At 37.1% G+C, this 20,236-nt stretch overlaps 1 protein-coding gene across 3 annotated transcripts in view; it reads left to right on the forward strand.

Annotated features, from left to right (window-relative positions):
• Window positions 1-20,236, forward strand: part of NUP62CL (nucleoporin 62kDa C-terminal like) — a 101,178-nt gene that overhangs the window by 66,939 nt on the left and 14,003 nt on the right. For all 3 annotated transcript variants that reach the window (XM_008583986.1, XM_008583988.1, XM_008583985.1), the window contains exons 3-8: window positions 1,548-1,704; window positions 9,255-9,405; window positions 9,831-9,880; window positions 10,026-10,166; window positions 11,903-12,014; window positions 14,826-14,892. In XM_008583986.1, coding sequence (XP_008582208.1) covers window positions 1,548-1,704; window positions 9,255-9,405; window positions 9,831-9,880; window positions 10,026-10,166; window positions 11,903-12,014; window positions 14,826-14,892 — 678 coding nt within the window. The remainder of the gene's footprint in view (window positions 1-1,547; window positions 1,705-9,254; window positions 9,406-9,830; window positions 9,881-10,025; window positions 10,167-11,902; window positions 12,015-14,825; window positions 14,893-20,236) is intronic.

A 20,236-nucleotide genomic window follows, 5' to 3' on the forward strand; every position in this document is an offset into this window, starting at 1 on the left:
GGCCCTAAAACCTCGAGACTGTAGTTGCTTTTTTTCGTTGTAGATTAGTTGATCAGTGATTTATTTGTTTTTTGTTGCTCTTGGAAATGCAAATAGTACTCTGGCAGCACAGTGCACACTTCTCAGGCTCGCTCTGTCCTCTGGCACGCCCGCTCCAGACCTGTCGCCATCTTGAAAAACCAATAATACCAATTTTCTGCCTAGAGTCTGATTTTTTCCATATTTCTGGAAATATTTCTGTATTTCTACCTAGGGTTGGATTCTTTCCATACTGCTAAATTTTTGAAAATGATATTCTGACCGATCTTATCCCTTTGGCTAGAGCTTTTTGTGTCAGACCCTTTCTTAGGCTCCTTATTAGCACATGGGATGGCTTCTCATACTTCAGATGCCCACCCTGGCCCAATCAACTGTGAAACAGGAGCAAAGGACAGATTTACCTGGAATAAAGAATGGGTGTTCTAGCTTGTTCCATCAGCAGGAATGGGATAGGCCAGTTTCCCTTAGAATAGTCAGTGTATGTGTCAGGCACCATGAAGGAAGAAAACAAAGCAATCCTAGTTCCCACCAGCCACAACTTTTTGTGTTTTGTTCTTTAAGAGTTCATTGTAATAAGAACCAACAATGCTACAGAAAGTTCAGAAAACCAAAAGAAAACTATGTGTGGGAGAGAAGTGAGCAGTAAACATTGGGGAGAAAAGAATTTGAGCTAGGCCATGAAGTATTCTCAGGATCTCATCTATAGAGGGTAAGGCATTCTAGTAAGGGTACAACAGAAAAAGACACATGAGAGAGAGATCTGGGCTGTGGATAAAACTTTGAGAGTTTTTTGCCTATTAGGTTGGCAAAGATGTATGCCTAGTATTGGCTGTGATGTAGAGAAACAGGCACTCTCCCCTATTGGTGGGATTGTAAATTGGCAAAATTGTTTTGGTGGGGCAATTTAGCAAGATATATTCAAATTCAGAAGGGCTGGTCGGTTAGCTCAGTTGGTTACAGCATAGTGCTGACAACACCAAGGTTCAGAGTTCCATCCCTGTAACAGCCAGCTGCCAAAAATAAATAAATAAATAAATAAATGAAATTTAGAGCATGCTAACCCTTTGATCTAGCAGTTTCATTTCTAGGAATTAATTACGCTGATATAGTTATGTAAGTATGCAAACATATAGATGTGCAAAGATTTTATGTAAATTGTAATTATTCTTTTCTTCAAGATTTAGTAGAACTTACCAGTGAGGTCATCTGAATCCGGAGTTTGAGGATTGACTTAATTTCTTTAACTGATATATGGCTGATTATAAGGTTATAAGTTTTAATTTATTACAAACTTATCCAAGACTTTTAGTTTTCAGCAGGAAGGTTAATTCAGATACCTCGCCTGCCATATATCACTTCATATTACAACAGTGTTGAGTGCAAATCTACAACTTTGAGTTCAAATTCATAGTTTACAAAATGCCTCTATAGTTTTTAACCTGAATGATCAAGGCTTAAATGAAACAATTTTCTCATTTCTTACTAAAAATATGCATTTTATTTTCCAGCTACAATTTCAACGAGTAACACCAGCACTATCACCACCACTACCACTACCACAGTCACCAGTGGCCTTACCCAGAATCTAAAACTGGGGAGATCAACTGGGACTAATACCACCGTTGCAGTTGGTGTCACTTCTGTACCTTTTACTTCGACTGTTAAGTAAGCATATTTGTTTGAAAATTTGCATGAGTTTTGTTTTATTTATTGTCTACAAGGCATAACTTGCTGGTATAGCTTTAGAATAGTACTTAAAAGTTAGATAAATGATTGAGTTGAGGGAACGGTTAGAGAAACATTTCTGTACGTTAGGAAAGTGAACAAACAACAGTACACCTTTGCCTTCTGAATACCATTATAATACAATCATTACTATTAGTTATAATAGGTACCATTTATTGTGCAATTACTATGTTTAGCAAGATGACAATGCTTTACAAACATCATGTTTAATTCTTACAATAACCCTATGAGGTAAGCACTATTTTTATAGATGAGGATACTGGAACACATAGAGATTTTATAATCTGCTCATGGTCACACACTTGGTAATGGTTGAGCCAGGATCAAAATCCAGGCAGCTGAGCTCTAGAACCTGTATTCTTACATACTATACTATGCTCCTCACTAATACTTGTTCATTTTTTAAATTATATTTTTAATTATGAGATAATTATAGATGTGCATGTATTTGTAAGAAATAATACAAAACATCCTGTGTGTCTTTTATATCATTTCCTCCAATGATAACATCTTGCAATACTGTAGTACAGTATCACAACCAGGATATCGACATTGATACAGTCAAGATGCAGAATAGTTTCATCACCACAATGATTCCTCCTATTGCACTTTTATAGCCACACCCACTACCTTCCCCTCCTTTGCTTGACCCTGGGCAACAATTTATCCTTTCTCCATTTCTGTAATCTTGACATTTCAAGAATGGAATGGAATAATATGTATTTGACCTTTGGGGACTGGCTTTTTCCATTTAGCATTGTTCCTTGAGATTCACTTATTTCTGAGTGGTATTCATGGTATTGTGGATGTACCATGGTTTATTTAACCACTCACCTGTTGATGTACATCTAGGTTGTTTCCAGCTTTTTGGTTATTATGAATAAAGCTGGTATGAATATGTATGTACAGGTTTTTTATAGGCATAAATCTCATTTCTCTGGGATAAATGCCCAGTTGTGGGGTGGTTTAGTAGTTGCATGTTTATTTTTAAAGAAACTGCCAAGCTCTATTCCAGAGTGGCTGGTGTTCTCATTATTTTTTGTTTTGATATCTCCTTATTGTTTTAATTTGCATTTCCCTGATAACTAATATGATGAGCATCTTTTTGCATGTTTATTTGCCATCAATATATCCTCTTTGGTGAAGTGTCTATTCATATCTTTTGTCCATTTTCTACTTGAATTATTTGCTTTTTTTTAATGTTCAGTTTTGAGAATTTGTTATATATTCTAGATGTCAGTTCTTTGTCAGATACGTGATTTATGAATATATTCACTAAATCTGAAACTTGTCTTTTCATCCTCTTAGCAAGGTCTTTTTGCTGAACAAAAACTTTTAATTGGTGAGGTATAATTTGTCAATTTTTCCTTTAATGGATTATACTTTTAGTATCAATTATAAGAACTCTGTGCCTAGCCCTAGATCCCAAAGTTTTTTCTCCTGTTTTTTTTTTTTTCTAAAAGTTTTTTAGTTTTACATATTACATGTAAACTCATGATCCATTTTGAGTTAATTTTTACATTAAGTATGAGGTTTAGGTCGAGATTAATTTCTTTTGTCTATGGATATTATCTAATTTTTCTAACATCATTTGTTGAAAGGCTGTCTTTCTCCACTGAATTGTTTTTTACATTTTTGTCAAAAATCAGTTGGATGTATTTGTTGGATTTTTTTGGCCTCAATTGATATGCTCTTTTAAGATTTTTTTCTTTATCTTGATGGTATGGTGGATTGTGTTGATTGATTTTCAGATGTTCAACCAGCCTTGCATATGTGTAATAAATCCCACTTGGTCATGGTGTATGATTTTTTTATACATTTTTACATTTGGTTTGCTAGTATTTTGTTTGAGGACTTTTGTATCTGAATTTATGAAAGTTTTCTTTTTTTCTGTAGGATTTTTCCTGTTGCTTTCTTTTTTTTTTCTGTAGTTTTTTGTTTTGTTTTGTTTTTTGGATTTCCTGTCTGTGGCTTTGATATCAGGATAGTACTCACCTTATAAAATGATCTGGGAAGTATTGTCTTCTGTTTTCCAGAAGAAATTGTGTAAAATTCGTGTTAATTCATTAAATGTTGGCAGAATTCTCCAGTGAAACTTTCTGGGCCTGGATATTTCTTTTATAGGAGCTTTTAAATTACAAATCAATTTCTTTAATTTCTTTGGACTTTTCAGTTTATCTAGTTCATTGGTAAGATTTAGTAGTGTGTAGTTTCCAAGGAATTGGTCTATTTCTTCTAAGTTGTGGAATTTATGAGCATAAAGTTGTTTGGAGTATTCCCTTATTGTCCTTTGAATAGCTGTAGAGATATTCTTGTTTCATTTCTGATATTGGTAGTTTGTGTCTTTCTTTTATCAGTTTTTTCGATCTTTTTCCAAAGAACCAGCTTTCATTTCATTGATTGTTCTCTATTTTCCTGTTTTCAATTTCACTGATTTCCACTCTATTGTTTCCTTCTTTTTGGTTGCTTTGGGTACATTTTGCTATTATGTTTATTGAGGTATGAACTTACACTATTGTTTTGAATTCTTTCCTCTTTTCCAATATTAAGCATTCAGTACTACCAATATCCCTCTCAGCACTGCTTTAGCTGTGTCCCACATATTTTGGTATGTTGTGATTTCATTCAGCTCTATATACTTTTAGAATTTCCTTTACAAATTTCTCTTTACCGCATGGATTACTTAGAAGTGCGTTCTTTAATTTCCAAGTGTTTGGAGATTTTCTTGTTTTCTTTCTGTATTGGTTTGTCTTTTGATTCCATTATGGTCAGAGAACATGTTCTGTATGATTTCAGTTCTTTTATATTTGTTCAGATTTGTTTTATGGGTGAGGATATGGTCTGTCATGATGAATGTTTCATGGACACTTGAAAATTGTGTTTTCTGCTGTTGGATGGAGTGTTCTATATATGTCAGTTAGATCCTGTTGCCTCATTGTATTTTCAGATTCTGTACCCTTGCTGCTTTTCTTTCTAGTAGTTCATTCAGTTATGGAGAGTGGCTTTTTGAAGTCCCTAAATATAATTGTGGATTTGCTTATTTCTCCCCTTAGCTCAATCAGTTTTTGCTTCATGTATTTTTAGGCTCTGTTGTTTGGTTGTTTACACATTTAGGATTGTCAGCCTTCCTTGTACCTTGATTCCTTTATCATTATGTAATGTCTGTCTTTGACCCTGGAAATTTTCTTTGTTCTATAGTCTACTTTATCTGATATTAAACAGCAATCTTTTTAAGAAAATAATCTTGCATGGTGCATCTTTATCCAACCTTTTATTTTCAGCCTATCTATGTCCTTATATTTGAAGTGAGTTTCTTGTAGGCAACATATTGTTGGATTGTTTTTCATCCACTCTGTAAATCTCTGTCTTTTAATTGGAATATTTAGCATTTACATTTGAGGTAATTATTGATATCTTAGGGCTTAAGTCTGCTATTTTATTATTTGTTTGTTACCTCTGATTTTTGTTCTTCTGTTTCTTTTTTTGTTTTTAACCTTCCTGTGGGTTCCTTGAATATTTTTTTAGTGTTCCATCTTGTTCTATTTATTTATTTGTTTATTTATTTATTTTTTTATTGAATCATAACTGATTATACATATTTTGGGGGTTCAACATTGACATATGTTGATCATATCAATATTACTAGCATACTTATTTTTATGAATCATACTTATTCTTTATTCCCCTTGTCCAATCTCTCCCCATCTCTCTCTCCCTCCCCCTTCCCCCCTCTATTTACCCTAGATTTCGTCTCTCCTTCTGAGAGAGTAATGGTTACTCTGTTGATTTGTTGCCTAGATGATCTGTCCAGTGCTTAGAGGTGTGTTCAGGTCCCCCAATATTATTGTAGAGCAGATGCTTCTGTCACTCTGTAATGAGCTTTGTGGAGAGAGACATCTTCTTCTTTTCTTTGGTCTCTGCTGGTGACTCTTCTTGTGTCAATGCACTCCAGTGGCTGGCAGACCATCTGCACGGTGGTTGTGGCATCTAGCTGCTTTTGCGGCAGCTGTGGTTATTGTGCTGGCTGTGGTGGGCCACCCACATAGAGGTGATGTTTTTGGCATGCTCCTTACCTAGTTGGTGGGGGCAATGGTAGTGTGCCTGGCTGTGGGAGGGAGTCTGGTCCCTGGCCTCATGCCAGGCAGGGGACCAGACCCAGGCAGGCCCCATGGCACTGGTGGTGTGCCTGGTTGTGGGCGGAGGGTCTGATCCCTTGGCTCCATGCCTCAGGACCATGGGTGGGCCCTGTGGTGCTGGCAGTATGCCTGATTGTGGGAGTAGGGTCTGGTTCCCAGCTCCGTGCCATCTTGTTCTATTTATAGTGTTTTTAAATATACTGCTTTGTATTATTTTCTTATTTTTTTAAATTTTTGGCCATAAAAAACGTCTTAATACATTTTAAAAGACTAAGATCATAGAAAATATGTTCTCTGATCACAATAACAGAAGGAAATTTAGAAAATTCACAAATGTGTGGAAATTAAACAACATTCTCCTAAGTAAACAATGTGTAAAAAGAAAAATCACAAGGAAATTAGAGAGTACTTTGAGATAAAAATAGACATCCTTTTTTTTCTGGTCTCCACTGGTGACTCTTCTTGTGTCAATGTAACTGAGTGTCAACCACCTGCATGGTGGCTGTGGCTACTGCTGTGGCGTCGAGCTGCTTTTGCAGCAGCTGTGGCCATGGCAGTGGCTGTGGTGGACCACCCACGTGGAAGTGGTGTTTTTGGTGTGCTCCTTGCCTGTTCACGTGTGGCAGTGGTGGGGAGGGTGGCCCTCGGCTCCTGCCTCAGGACCCTGGGCATGCTCTGTTGCTTCTGCTTTGTGTAGTTTTCTCACTGGGTGCTCTAGGTATTACAATATACATGTATAACTTGCAACAATCTAGTTGTATTGACATTTTACCACTTTGGGTGAATTGTAGAAACCTTACTTCCAATCAGTTCCCTTTACCCTCCTTACCTTTTAATTGTCTCAAGTGTTTCCTCTATGTACGTTAAAGTACATGGGGTTATAATTTTTACTTCAACCATCAAATGTGATATAAGAAAGTCGTGCCAAAGTAGAATAGTTTATTTACCTTTCTTTTTTACCCATTTTGGTGTTCTTCTTTCCTTTATATGATGTTACAAGTCTTCTGTTTTCATTTCCTTTGTTTAGCTAATCTTCAAGGGTAGGTTTGCTAGCAGCAAATTACCTTAATTTTACTTTGTGTCAGAATGTCTTTATTTCCCCTTTTCTGAAGGACATTTCCACTAGATATAGAAGTCATTGTTGACACTTTTTTCTTTCAGTGCTTGAAAAATGAAGTCTGCTGTCATTCAAATTGGTGTTCCCTTTTTAAGTAATTCATTTTTTCTCTTTGATTGCTTTCAAGATTTTTTCATTGTCTTTAGTTTTGAGAAGTTTAATTATTATGTGTCTTAGCACAGATTTTTTTGCATTATTCTGTTTGGGGTTTGTTCAGCTTCTTGGATCTCTGGATTTATACTTTTGCCAGATTTGGGAAGTTTTCAATCCTTACTTTTTCAAATACTTTTTCCGTTCCGTTCTCTTTCCTCTCTTTCTGGAACTCTTATTTTATGAATGTTACCTTTTTTATTATTGTCCTCCTAGGCCTTGAGACTTTTTTTTTTCTTTGTTTCTGCCTATTTTCTCTTTGTTGTTCTGTAAATTCTATTGATCTTTTCTCAAGTTCACTGATTCTATCCTCTGTCAATTCCACTATACTATCAAACCCTTCAAATGAGTTTGTTATTTCAGTTATTTTTCAGGTCTATATTTTCCATTTGATTGTTTTTCATAACTTTTTATGTGCTGAGGTTTTCTATTTTTTTGATGGTTGCTTTAAAATTCTTTTCAGATAATTCCAACATTTGATACCTCTTGGCATCAGCTGATTGTCCTTTCTCTTTCAAGTTGTAATTTTTCTTGTTCTTGATATGACGGGTAATTTTTTATTGTATCCTAGACATTTTGTCTACTATGTTAGAAAAGTTTAGGTCCTATTTACATCTTTTATCCATCAGACAGTCCCTTTGTTGAGGTGTAGGGCAAGGGATGGGTGTTTTTATGTTCTACTTCCCACTGAACCTTGTTCACACCCCCCAGCAAAAGTGGAGCACTGATTCATACTGCCTCAATGCAAATGGGTGGTGTAGAAGTTCAGCTCCCTTTAGCCCTGTGGACTCATTTCCCATGAAAATGGGGCACTGCATTGAACTACTTCATTGCCTCTAAGTGAGGATGTAAGCTTAGCTCACAGCTGGACCCTGGAGCCCCCAGATCAAGGGGAAGTGGAGGATTGAGTCATACTGCTTAGTTGCTGCAGGTGGAGACAGAATTCAGCTTCCTTTTGTGCCCCCACTGACACTAGGAGAGAGAAGAAGCAGGATGTCAATTACTCTGTTGCATACCACTTTGTTCAGCCTCGTTGATGCCGGGTTGGTATAGAGGCTTAGCTCTCTGCTGAGCCCTGCTGACACAAGGCTCATGAGAGAAGGGGGACAGAGGGCTGACTGACCCTGCTTGGCCCTGCCTCATTCAGTCTGGGTTTTGCCAGTGGATGTGGAGGTCAAGCTTCCCACTGAGCCTTGCTGACTCCATAGGTGGTAAGAAGTGGAGTCCTTACTAGCCCCAAACTTGGATTACATTGTTCAGTCTTAATGATACCAGCAGGTATAGAAGTTCAGCTCCCACTTGATCCCACTGACACCAGAGGCAAGGGGTGAAACCTAATTTTGATTAACCCTGTCTCATTCTGCCTCATTAAGTATTGTTGCTGCTGGGTGGGGATTTAGGTTTGGCTTGTCATTAGATCCCACCAATAGTACCCTGGTGGGAAATTGGAACATCGCCTGCTTCTGTCAGGCAGGGAAGTGACAATTACCTTCCTACCAAGCCCTGCTGACACTGCCCCAGCAGAAGAATCAGAGCATTGTCTGACTCCGTTGGTCAGGAGATCAAAGGTTGGCTAGCTGCTCAGCCTTTTTGATACCATCTGTTAGGGGAATTGGAGTTCCACATGGTTCTGCCCAGTTGGGGATGCCCATTCTCTGGTGGATACTACTCAGACAGGGGAATGGACCACTTTGACTAAGAGCTGTGGGGAAAAAGAGTTCTATCTTCTTGGCCACACCCACCTAGAAAAGAGCTTCCATCATGCTGACCTGTGATGGAGGAAGAGTGAGCGGATTGTGGGACAGACTTTAGTTGTTCTTACTGTGATTTGGTAGATTTCTTAATAAATTTTTATTTGCTATATTCCCTTAGGATAATTTACAGAGACTTTAAATGGTTGCTTTTTAGTTATCTTTACCAGCTATGGTTGTTTTGTTGGGGAGCAGGTATGAGAAACTCCTCACGTGCTATTTTCTTCTCAGAGTCCTCCCGTGTTAGTTTTTAAAATCTGAATATACTTTTAAAAATATGATCATATGATTATATCGCATCCTTTTATTTTTTAGTGCAATAGTAACTCCCGTGATGGCATATGGTCAGCTGGAGAATCTGACGAACAATTGGAGCTTTGAGCTAGAGGATTATGAGAAATACTTTCTTTACCATGCCACCCATGTCGATGCTTGGAAACGTGCATTGATTGATAATGATGAGAAGGTGAGGAGATAGTCTCATTAGTCTACCTGTATTGTGTAAGTATTTTCAGATGAACACAAGCAAATAGAACTGTTTTTTGTGGTTAATTTTCTACCCTAGTATTGGTGAGCAGCTTCAAAATATTTACCTTAGGTAATAAGTGCCCTGAATTAGGAAATCTTTCATATTTGAAATGTATTTGAGAAAATTGATATTGCTCTAAAATTATTAAATAAGTTCAAATATTTACATTATTGTATTCTTATTTCTCTCTTTTTTTTTAGAATGGTGCTTAATTTTTATAACTAAGATAATCACGAAGTAACCTCTAGATAATTTAGCCTTACTTAAAATCTCATAACTGTGACAAGGAAGAAGAGAAAATAGCATTTATTTTCTCGTTTTGAAAATAGCTCAGCTTTAAAAATTCTTATTTCTCTTCATAGATTACTACTTTATATGGAGAACTGGAAAAAGTGAAACTGGATCAGAAAAGGTAGAACCTTCGATTTCCTAGTTTGAAAAATTAAAGACCTAACTTCTTGTTCAGTTTTTTTTTTTTCCTTGATGTAGTTTATTGACGTTTATTTTGTCACTCTAAACTTCTTTTATCAGCCCTTTTGTCAACTTGTTTTATTCAGGTTGGAAGAAGAACTGGATTTTATCCTGTCAGAGCAGAAGGAGCTAGAAAATATTTTGATACCTTTAGAGGAGTTTCTGAAGGACCAGAGCAGGCGCAGGCCCTTTTATCTGCAGTATCCAGATGAGGAGCGTGAGAGGATGTAAGTAATTGGATAAGGATCAAGGAATGGGGCAAGACTTACCTACTCTGAGAGCACTCCAAAAAAGAGGGAAAGTTGAATCAGAAGTCAGGGAATAAAAACTGATAGAAATGGACAAGTTCTTATAGCTGACATTTATCAACTTGTTTGACTCTTTTCTGTTTATCTTTTCTGGATGTTTGAAAATTAAGAAATCATTCTAGAAATTTTGTTTTACAGCATTTTGTACACTGTTATTAATCTCATGCTCATGTATATCCAATATAAAGTTTTTATATTTGTCAAGTTTATTCTTAAATTAGAAATACAAATTTTATGTGTGTGATGTCATAGTATTACGGCCTATTTATGGTCTCTTATTTATATCAATTCTTCCAAACATATCATGTAATTGCTTTAGTGATAAATCACTTGCTATTTTAAAGGCAGTTTGTTAATCGGGGGGCAAACTGCCTAGTTTTCAAAAACAGGATGATTTTCTAAATGTCTTAGGCTAGGTGTATTTTATTTGTGTGCTATTTAGTCGTTACAATCTGCTGAAAGATTTCCAGTGTTCCCACAGTCACTTTATCTCTCTGGAACTGAGATTTTGGTAATCAGGCCAATTTATAAAGTATTAGGAGAATTTATGTGAATGTGCTACGTAATCTAGATTGGGACTAAATTGGACTCATTTTACCATTGGCTTATTAGAGAGTTAAGACTGAGTTTATTTATAAAAGTCTGGCAAGTTAACTTTTTTTGTTGAAACATTAAATGCGGTAAGTAAAGCTAATCTGTATTTACCCTAGTTTTGTTTCTACTTTTGTATTTTAGCCTTTGTGGATTTTTCGTTCCTTTGCGTTGCTTTCTATATATCCTATCATTTTTTTTTGAAACATACATAGTTATGTTTTTAGCCATAAGATCCTAACTGTAGTTTGAAGAAATCCTTGAAACATTAATTTGTTTCTAGTTACTCTTTTACAGTCAGATTTATATTGTGATAAAATCTTCACCAGAATCTTTAGCAATCTAGGCAACCATTTACCTATAAGTACTTTGGCATAGAAAGGCAGTAGATAATTACCAACAAATCTAATTAAATCTTTTAGTTTTTAGATACATTAAGATTGAAAAATCCTCTGTCCACTTTAAGTCTCATAAACATATTTACTGACTAGGTTAAGTGTGTGTGAGTGTGTAAATAGTTTGGGTAGGAATCGAGAATTTAGGCTACTAATCAGCTTGTTGTGAACTTACCAGATTTATCTATCTTTGATTATTGTGAAGCTCATTTCTCAAAACATCTTTTGTTGCCTGGTGAAGTATATTTATATAAAGTTTTAGTTTGACAACTTATGTTTTCAAGATCATTGAAGACATCTCAGCATTTATTGAACATTGCTAAACACTAAATAACTTCACTTGTATATATTTCTTATGGATGTATTTTGATATGTAAAGAGAGTTCCTTTGCTTTAGAAATCCCCAGACAATTAGCCAGAGGGTAAATAGATAACTATAAAAATAGTAAGGTGGGTAAAGCTTTCACCTTTGGAGTCTTTTTAGAATATGGTAATAAGGTCATGAGTGCTGCATTCATGAGAATGTGCCATTGGTCACAACTGAGACCAACTGAGAAGGTAGGGAGATTGGGGCAAATCCACTTGGCAGTATCACCTTTGTATATTAATATCAACAGATAGTGGAGAAAACATTTCTTGGTAATCCTTTTATTTTACCTGCCTTTTCAGTTACAAATTAGCAGAAATTATTGAGGCTCAACTGAAACAAATGTCCCAGGATCTCAAGGACATTATTGGTCACCTGAATTCATTGGAAAGTCGTGCTGAATCTACTGACCCGGTGTGTTTACTGTTTTATGCATTTACACAACCAAGATTTAGTGTGAAGTAACCATTCTGTTTCCTTTAGCTACTCACCTTCTCTTGTCCTCTATAGTGCTCCTTACCTGCCTCTAGATATATGAAGCTCTTGGGTGTGGTTAGTGGGGCAGGAAATATTTAGAGGCAGAAAAAGTTACAAATTTTTTGTGGTTATTTCAAGGAGGGTGAAAAAAATGATTCGTTCCTCCTGAAATTTCCAGGGTATTTTCCTTTGTTCTTTACGTAACTAAATACGTACCTGTACTTATTTTTCTGTTCACTTACTCATTAGCTAGTTTATTCTTCCTTTAACATATTTACTTACATATTCATATAAATGCAAATAGATATTTTTATGTCTGTTAGAAATATTCAGGGAATTTTTAATTTATAATTAGGTTATATCTTAAAAGTTTGGTGAGTTAACTATTTTAGACTTAACATATTATTCCATACAAACTTTAAAAAATGTGGTTATTAGGTTTCTACTTGCACCATAGAACACTACTTAGTTCATTATGTAAATGCATCAGAGGCTTCAATTAGAGTTGAGATGCCATGATTAATTTGGTGGTAAGAAAGAATTGTGTTTTTTTCCCCTATACTTTAATGAAAGAGCTTATTTTCTCTACCTTTCCCTATTGTCTTAGCAGTTAAATGGAGACCTCCTTTCCCCACTCTCGCTCCATGGCAGTAATGGTAAGAGAAATCTTCCATTATGGGAGCTCCCATTGTGCTTTCTATCAGTTAATTATAATTAGGAGTGGGCCCTGTATCTGGGCAGGTGAGGATAAATGATATATAGTATATAAGTGGTGATTATACTTTAGTAAGCTCTTTGTCCAATTACATATAGGCAATTCTTTATCTATATACATACTACCAGCTGTTTTTGATTATAAAGAGACAGCATTTTATAGTTGAGAAAGCACTAGAATTTTGTTTATGTTACTTAATCTCTCTGGGTCTTGGCCCTTTTTTTTTTTTGCAAAATGTCAAGGATAGACTAAATGATCTTTAAGTCCCTTCCAGCTATATAAAAATTGTGCCATTCTTTACTTCAGGTGAATCAAAAGTTGAACAAAGACAAATATAAATTAGTCTTGTATAGTCCATGCTACTATCTCACACAGATGATCAAGAGATGGCAAAATACAGATTTTCTCTTCATGAAATATTAGGTCACCATTGTAATTCTGAAATTCAGAATTGTTTTGTTGTAATAGAGTTTTGATGCATGGATAGATAAGTATATGCAGATTTAGACATGACATAGGACTGATGTCTAGTCCCTCTGTGTTGAATTAATATAAGAGGAACATTCTCAACAGAGTAAGTAAAAAGAGACTGTAATCCTATCTTTATCCTTTTTCTCTGTTTAGCCCTGGATTGTTTTATTTTATTTTAGTAGTGTGTAGTAAGTAGTTTGAGTCTTTTCATTTTTGTTTTTCCTGGCATGGGTGATTGAGATGTTTAATAAGAGTGAATTAAAGGGCAATTACTGCATGATAGCAGGATAAAAGAAGCAAGAGATCAGCAACAACTTATCTCTTTTTTCAGAGAGCATAAATAATTGGACAGAAAGCAGAAAAACACATTTGCTGAACAATAATATTCCTATAGATAATTTATTGTAACCAGACCAACAAAGCTTTATTACTATGGGCCACATACCAGGATAGAAAAATAGCACTATTCCAATATTCACTATAATGGGATTTATCTGTTTTTATTCCCCCTTTTGGGGAGGGCAATAGGAGACACCACCTAATATCTAAAATTTCTATTAAGCAAGTCCATGTTATGCTCTGTGTTCTTCAGTCACATTTTCTTACAAAATCCACATACAAAATTAAATCACCTACTAATCTGCTACTATATTGGCATGTTTTTCTAGTCTTTTTTCTATGCTGTTAAAAATACTTCTTTTGTTTTAAACAGCGCTGGAAACGTGTATATCGAATTTTGTATTCTATCTTCATTTAATATTCTTTCATGGTCTTTTACCCCAAAATTGTCTTTTTAAAAATTTTTTGGCAGCTGGCCAGTATAGGGATCAAAACCCTTACCTTGGGGTTATCTTCCCTCAAATTTAAACATTCTTTGAAAACATGAATTTTAATGGCACCATGATATTTCATCAGAGGTGACTTTACAGTAATATATTTAATCTTTTTTTTAGTTGGTAGAGATATTGTTTCTAATTTTTGGCCAACATAAAATAGCCCTATAATGACCAGTTGTGTTTAGATTTGATTATTTCCTCTGGATAGGCTCCTGGAAGTAGAATATACTGAGTCAAAGGTATAAATATTTGAAAACTTTTGTCATATATTATAAAAATTTACATTTTGAAAGGTTGAGTCAATTTATATTATTATTGGCTGTATATGAATGTATTTATTTTTTAACATGCTTGACAACTGAGTATTACCATTTTTTAAAAATTGCTGATTTGCTTGATAAATGATGCTACTTTTAATTTTTTGTATGTATTTCTTATCTTGTGAAATGCATTTTAATGTTCATTATTTATTTTTGTACTGTTATACTGAGTTTCTTTTTAAATTATAGGAATCTCATTGACAAAATAATTAGTTTGAACTAATATATAAAGGCAATAAGCATTGCAAATATGAAATACCAAAAAAAGCCATTAATATTTAGTACATTTTTAGTTCAATTCTTACCAGAAGAAATTAAAAGTCACTTCCTAATTTCAATCTCATGTTTAGTTTTTGTTTACCACATCAGAACAACCATAATCTAAAAGTCTTGTGTGTGTTTTTAGCTCCAGAAGATCTGCAAAATTCTGAATGCTCACATGAATTCTTTGCAATGGATTGAACACAATTCAGGTGGGAGTTTATTTGTATACCAAGCTTTATGTATTGCAAGTAAAAATGTGATACAAGGCAGGTTATGTGCTCCTTGACCAGCTTATACAGAGCTCAGTTTTAGGGGTGTTTTTAACTCATACGTCTACATTAGTTCTGAAGAACTGTAATTGCCTATTTTTTTAAAATGAAATACAGGAAGGATAAACTAGAAAGTAATGAAAATTGAGGGTGGATAGGATTGGGGACTAGAGAATAGGAATAGAAACAAGATATTCTCCGAATATTTCCTTTTTATGCAGTTTTGACTTTGGGGTCATATAAATGTTTTATACACAGATGGTCCCTAAGTTGTGATGGTTTGACTTATGATTTTTCAGCTTTACAGTGGTTCGAAAGCAATACTAATTCAGTAGAAACTGTACTTTGAGTACTCATACAACCATTCTGTTTTTCACTTTCAGTACAGTATTCAATAAATTACATGAATAACATTATATTATAAAATAGGCTTTGTGTTAGATGATTTTACCCAACTATGGTTAATGTAAGAGTTCTGAGCTCGTTTAAGGTAGACTAAGCTAAGCTACAAATGTTGGGTGGGTTGGGTGTATCAAAAGCATTTTTGACTTAAAAATTTCAACTTAACAGTGGGGTTATGAGGACATAACCCCATTGTAAGTTGAGGAGCATATGTACTCAAAAATTAGAATTAAGCCAAAAATAATGGGAAGAAAGACAAATACTAAAATTGAATATATATTGAAACGAAGCAAACCTATATAAGTAATTTATAACAAAATCACTCAGTTTTGTTAACTTTTGAACATAGTGTTCTTGATGGTGCATCCTTACTAGGATGTCATCTTAAGGATAAAAAGAAGTGGAGGGAAATCTTAAACTTTCTTAATAGGATTATTGTTAGTTTCAGAAATATAATATCAATACTACTACCATTTTATATATATCGTAGAATAAAGCGAATGCATAAGTATATTAATGATAATAGAAATCAGGATTTTCATTGAAAGTTAAAAGAGATACAAGTTACTTTTTCTTTCCTTTTTTTTATATTTGTATTATAAATTTGAATTGCAAATATCAGTAATGAATTTCTGTCCCTCGTTCTATATATGGAAAGGGCTTAGAAGCAATGACAGACACTCCAGTAGTGACGAGCACATTCAGCATCTAGATCTTCATTTCTAAATACCATTCCCACTAAAAGGAACTAAGTCTTCTTAGGGAACTGTCTAATCTCAGGTCTCAGGCAAGGAAAGTACAGGGTGAGTTTGGGACTTTTTGTAAAAGAAAGCAAACATTGTTCAAAGACTAATAAGGTTATTTCAGGACACAAGATTGTGCTCAAAGGGACTCTGGCCACATTAGGATGGTTTAAACAGCAAAAAGAATAATAACATTAATGGATTATAATACACCAAGGGAAATAAAATCCATGAGTCCAAAATGATATGCCAAAAAAAAGAGAGAAATGGAAGGTACAGGGGAAAGTCTCTACGGAAGCATGCCAACTAATAATTGCAGAAAGAATGATAGAGTTAGAAAACCACTATTAAAAATAATTTCAACAGGTGCTCACTGTGACAGCACATATACTAAAACTGGAATGATACAGAGAAGATTAGCATGGCCCCTGTGCAAGGATGATATGCAAATTCATGAAGCATTCCATATTTTTTTATTAAGTGGACTTGTTGATTTGCTTAGAAATAAATTTGCCTTTGAAAAGTTTATTCATCTTCCTCTATTGAAATTAATTTGATATTTACCTGCTTTTGGAAGACTTTAGAGAGGTATTTCAAATAATTGTAGAGATTATAAAATGAAATATGTAAATTTTGGTAAGTTTTACATCTCCAGGTTTTGTGAAAGTTAGAAGCCCTACTTTCTACAGAGCATTTTGTTATTCACCTGTTATTCAGTTTATGTATTTGTTATTTGAACAAATAAATGTGCAGATCCTTGTTACATTAAAAAATAGTTGTAAAGATATATCTGTATCTTAAATAAATAAATTCTTATCTGATAAAAAAATAAATAAATTTGATTTTATTTTAAAAAATTTTTCAATAGAACACTTTTATTAAACTCATCCTGATCTTAAATACTTTGCCTCATTTATAAAATGTTTCAACTGTCAGTCATTTCTTAGCAGAAAAATATGCTAGCAGGAAAGGGACCAAACACAGACTGTAAGTTACTGAGTTAATTTTTTAAAAAACAGTTTTATTGAGGTATAATTTACATACCATAAAATTCACCCATCCATTTTAGTTATACAATTCTGTGAGGAAAATCACCATTTTGCAGCCCAAGCATAAAAATTGATTCAGGCAAAGCTCATCAATGGATGCTAAAACCATTGAGTTTAAGACTGTTGGGGAACAGGATACTTGAGTGGTCTCAAAAGTATCACTCCACAGATTACTTAATAATTATAAAGGAGAAAATGTGCCTTTACAACAGAGCTATCTGATAAGTACCACTTCAGTGAAGTGATCAAACTTTATCTCAACAATAATGGGATAACCTGACATTATGTGCCTCTTGATCTGATGTGATAAGGAGTATGCAGTATCACTTATTTGGTATTCTTATCAAAAATATTTGACTTGAATCTAATCATAAGAAAATAGACATTCTACAGGTGAGATTCTGAAAGATGATATAGTATTCTTACCAAAAATATTTAATCTGAATCTAATCACAAGAAAGTAATCAGATTCAATGGTGTGAGACATTCTTATTTTGTTTTGATTTTTCTGTGTGATATATTGTGAATGATAACTGGCTTGGACTCTTCAAAAAGTCAGTCATGGAGCCAGTGCCTCGGGGCCCACTCACGGTCCTGGGGCATGGAGAAGGGGACTGGACCACCCTCCCACAACCAGGCACACCATGCCAGCACCTTGGGGCCTGCCCGGGGAACCGAGGCAAGGAGGGGACTGGACCTCTCTCCCATGACCAGGCACACCACACCAGCACCTTGTGGCCCACCTGGGGACCCGGGGTATGGAGAAGGGGACTGGAACTCTCTCCCATAACCAGGCACACTGCACCAGAGCTTCAGGGCCTGCCCAGGGACCCAAGGCATGGAGAAGGGGACTGAACCCCCCTCCCACAACCAGGAACACCACGACAGCAAGGAGAAGGGGACTGGACCTCTCTCGCATGACCAGGCACACCACGACAGCACCTTGGGCCCTGCCCAGGGACCCAGGGCATGGAGAAGAGGACCTGACCACCCTCCTGCAACCAGGCACACTAAGCCAGCGCCTTGGGGCCCAACCAGGGATCCGGGGTATGGAGAAGGGGACTGGACCTCTCTTCCACAACCAGGCACACCAAGCCAGCGCCTCGGGGCCCGCCTGGGGAACCAAGGCATGGAGAAAGGGACTGGACCTCTCTCCCACAACCAGGCACACTGTGCCAGCACCTTGGGGCCCGCCCAGGGACCCGGGGCAAGGAGAAGGGGAATGGTCCTCTCTCCCACAACCAGGCACACTGAGCCAGCACTTCAGGGCCCACCCCGGGGACCTGAGGCATGGAGAAGGGGACTGGACCTCTCTCCCATAACCAGGCACACTGTGCCAGCACCTTGGGCCCCGCCCAGACCGGACCACCCTCCCACAACCCGGCACAACATGCCTGCACCTCAGAGCCCACCCAGGGACCTGGGGCAAAGAGAAGGGGACTGGACCTCTCTCCCACAACCAGGCACACTGCACCAGTGCCTCAGGGCCTGCCCAGGGACCTGAGGCATGGAGAAGGGGAATGGTCCTCTCTCCCACAACCAGGCACACCAAGCCAGCGCCTTGGGGCCCACCCACTGTCCTGGGGCATGGAGAAGGGGAGCGGACCACCCTCTCACAGCCAGATACACCATGCCAGCACCTCAGAGACTACCCAGGGACCCAGGGCATGGAGAAGACGACCGGACCTCTCCCCCACAACCAGGCACACCAAGCCAGCGCCTTGGGTCCCACCCAGTGACCCAAGGCATGGAGCCAGGAACCAGACCCTCCTCCCACAACAAGGCACACCATGCCAGTACCTCAGAGCCCACCCACAGACCTGAGGCAAGGAGAAGGGGACTGGACCTCTGTCCCACGACCAGGGACATGGTGCCAGCACCTCAGGGCCTGCCCTGCCCAGAGGCATGCAGAAGGGGACTGGACCCTCCTCCCACACCAGGCACAAAACGCCAGCACCTCTGAGCCCACCTGGGAACCAGAGGCATGGAGAAGGGGACTGGACCCTCCTCCCACAACCAGGCACACTGCACCAGTACCTCGAGTCCTGCCCAGGATCCTGGGACATGGAGAAGGGGACTGGACCCCTCTCCCAAAACAAGGCACAGGGTGCCAGCACCTTGGGGCCTGCCCAGGGACCAGAGGCATGGAGAAGGGGACCAAACACACCTCACAACCAGGCATACCGCCAGTGCCAAGGAGCATGCCAAAAACAGCACCTCCACATGGGTGGCCCACCATAGTCACTACAATAACCATGGCTGCTGCAAAAGTGGCTAGATGCCACAGCCACCACGCAGATGGTCTGCTAACAACTGGAGTGCATTCACACAAGAAGAGTCACCAGCAGAGACCAAAGAAAAGAAGAGGACATCTCTTTCCACAAAACCCATTTCAGAGTGACAGAAGCATCTGCTCTATGATAATACTGGGGGACCTGATCACGTCTCTCAGCATTGGACAGATCATCTAGGCAACAAGTTAACAGAGTTGCCATTATTCTTTCGGAAGGAGAGAAGAAATCTAGGGCAATTAGAGGGGGGAGGGGGAGGGAATCGGGGAAGTGGTGAGGTTGGACTAAGGGCATAAAGAATAATTACGATTTGTAACAATATATATGCTGGCAATATTGATTTAATCAACATATCTCAATGTTCAACCCCCAAAAATGTATAATCAATTTTGATTCAATTAATAAAATAATTTTTTTTTAAAAAAGTCAGTCATGGGAAACAAAAAAATTCAAAACAAAAAAAAAATAATGGGATGATTTTAGATTAAAAGGAACATGATAATCAAGTCTACCATGTTAATCTTGATTAGATACTAAATCAAAACCAAAAAGACTTTATTTAGGATAATAGGGGGAATTGAATATGGAGTATATACTAAATGATATGAAAGAATTGTTGTTCATTTGCCTAGTTGTAATAGTTATTATGATTATGTAGGAAAATATCCTTATTCTTAGAAGATTCGGGCTGCATTATTTAGAGAATTTTCATTCTGTAGTTTACTTTCAAAGTGGTTCGGCCAGGGCCGGCCCGGTGGCGCACTGCTACAGTGCGCTGCTTGGGAGCGCGGCGGCGCTC

The sequence above is a fragment of the Galeopterus variegatus genome, unplaced genomic scaffold, assembly GCF_000696425.1.
Source record: "Galeopterus variegatus unplaced genomic scaffold, G_variegatus-3.0.2 Scaffold3117, whole genome shotgun sequence".
NCBI lineage: Eukaryota > Metazoa > Chordata > Mammalia > Dermoptera > Cynocephalidae > Galeopterus > Galeopterus variegatus.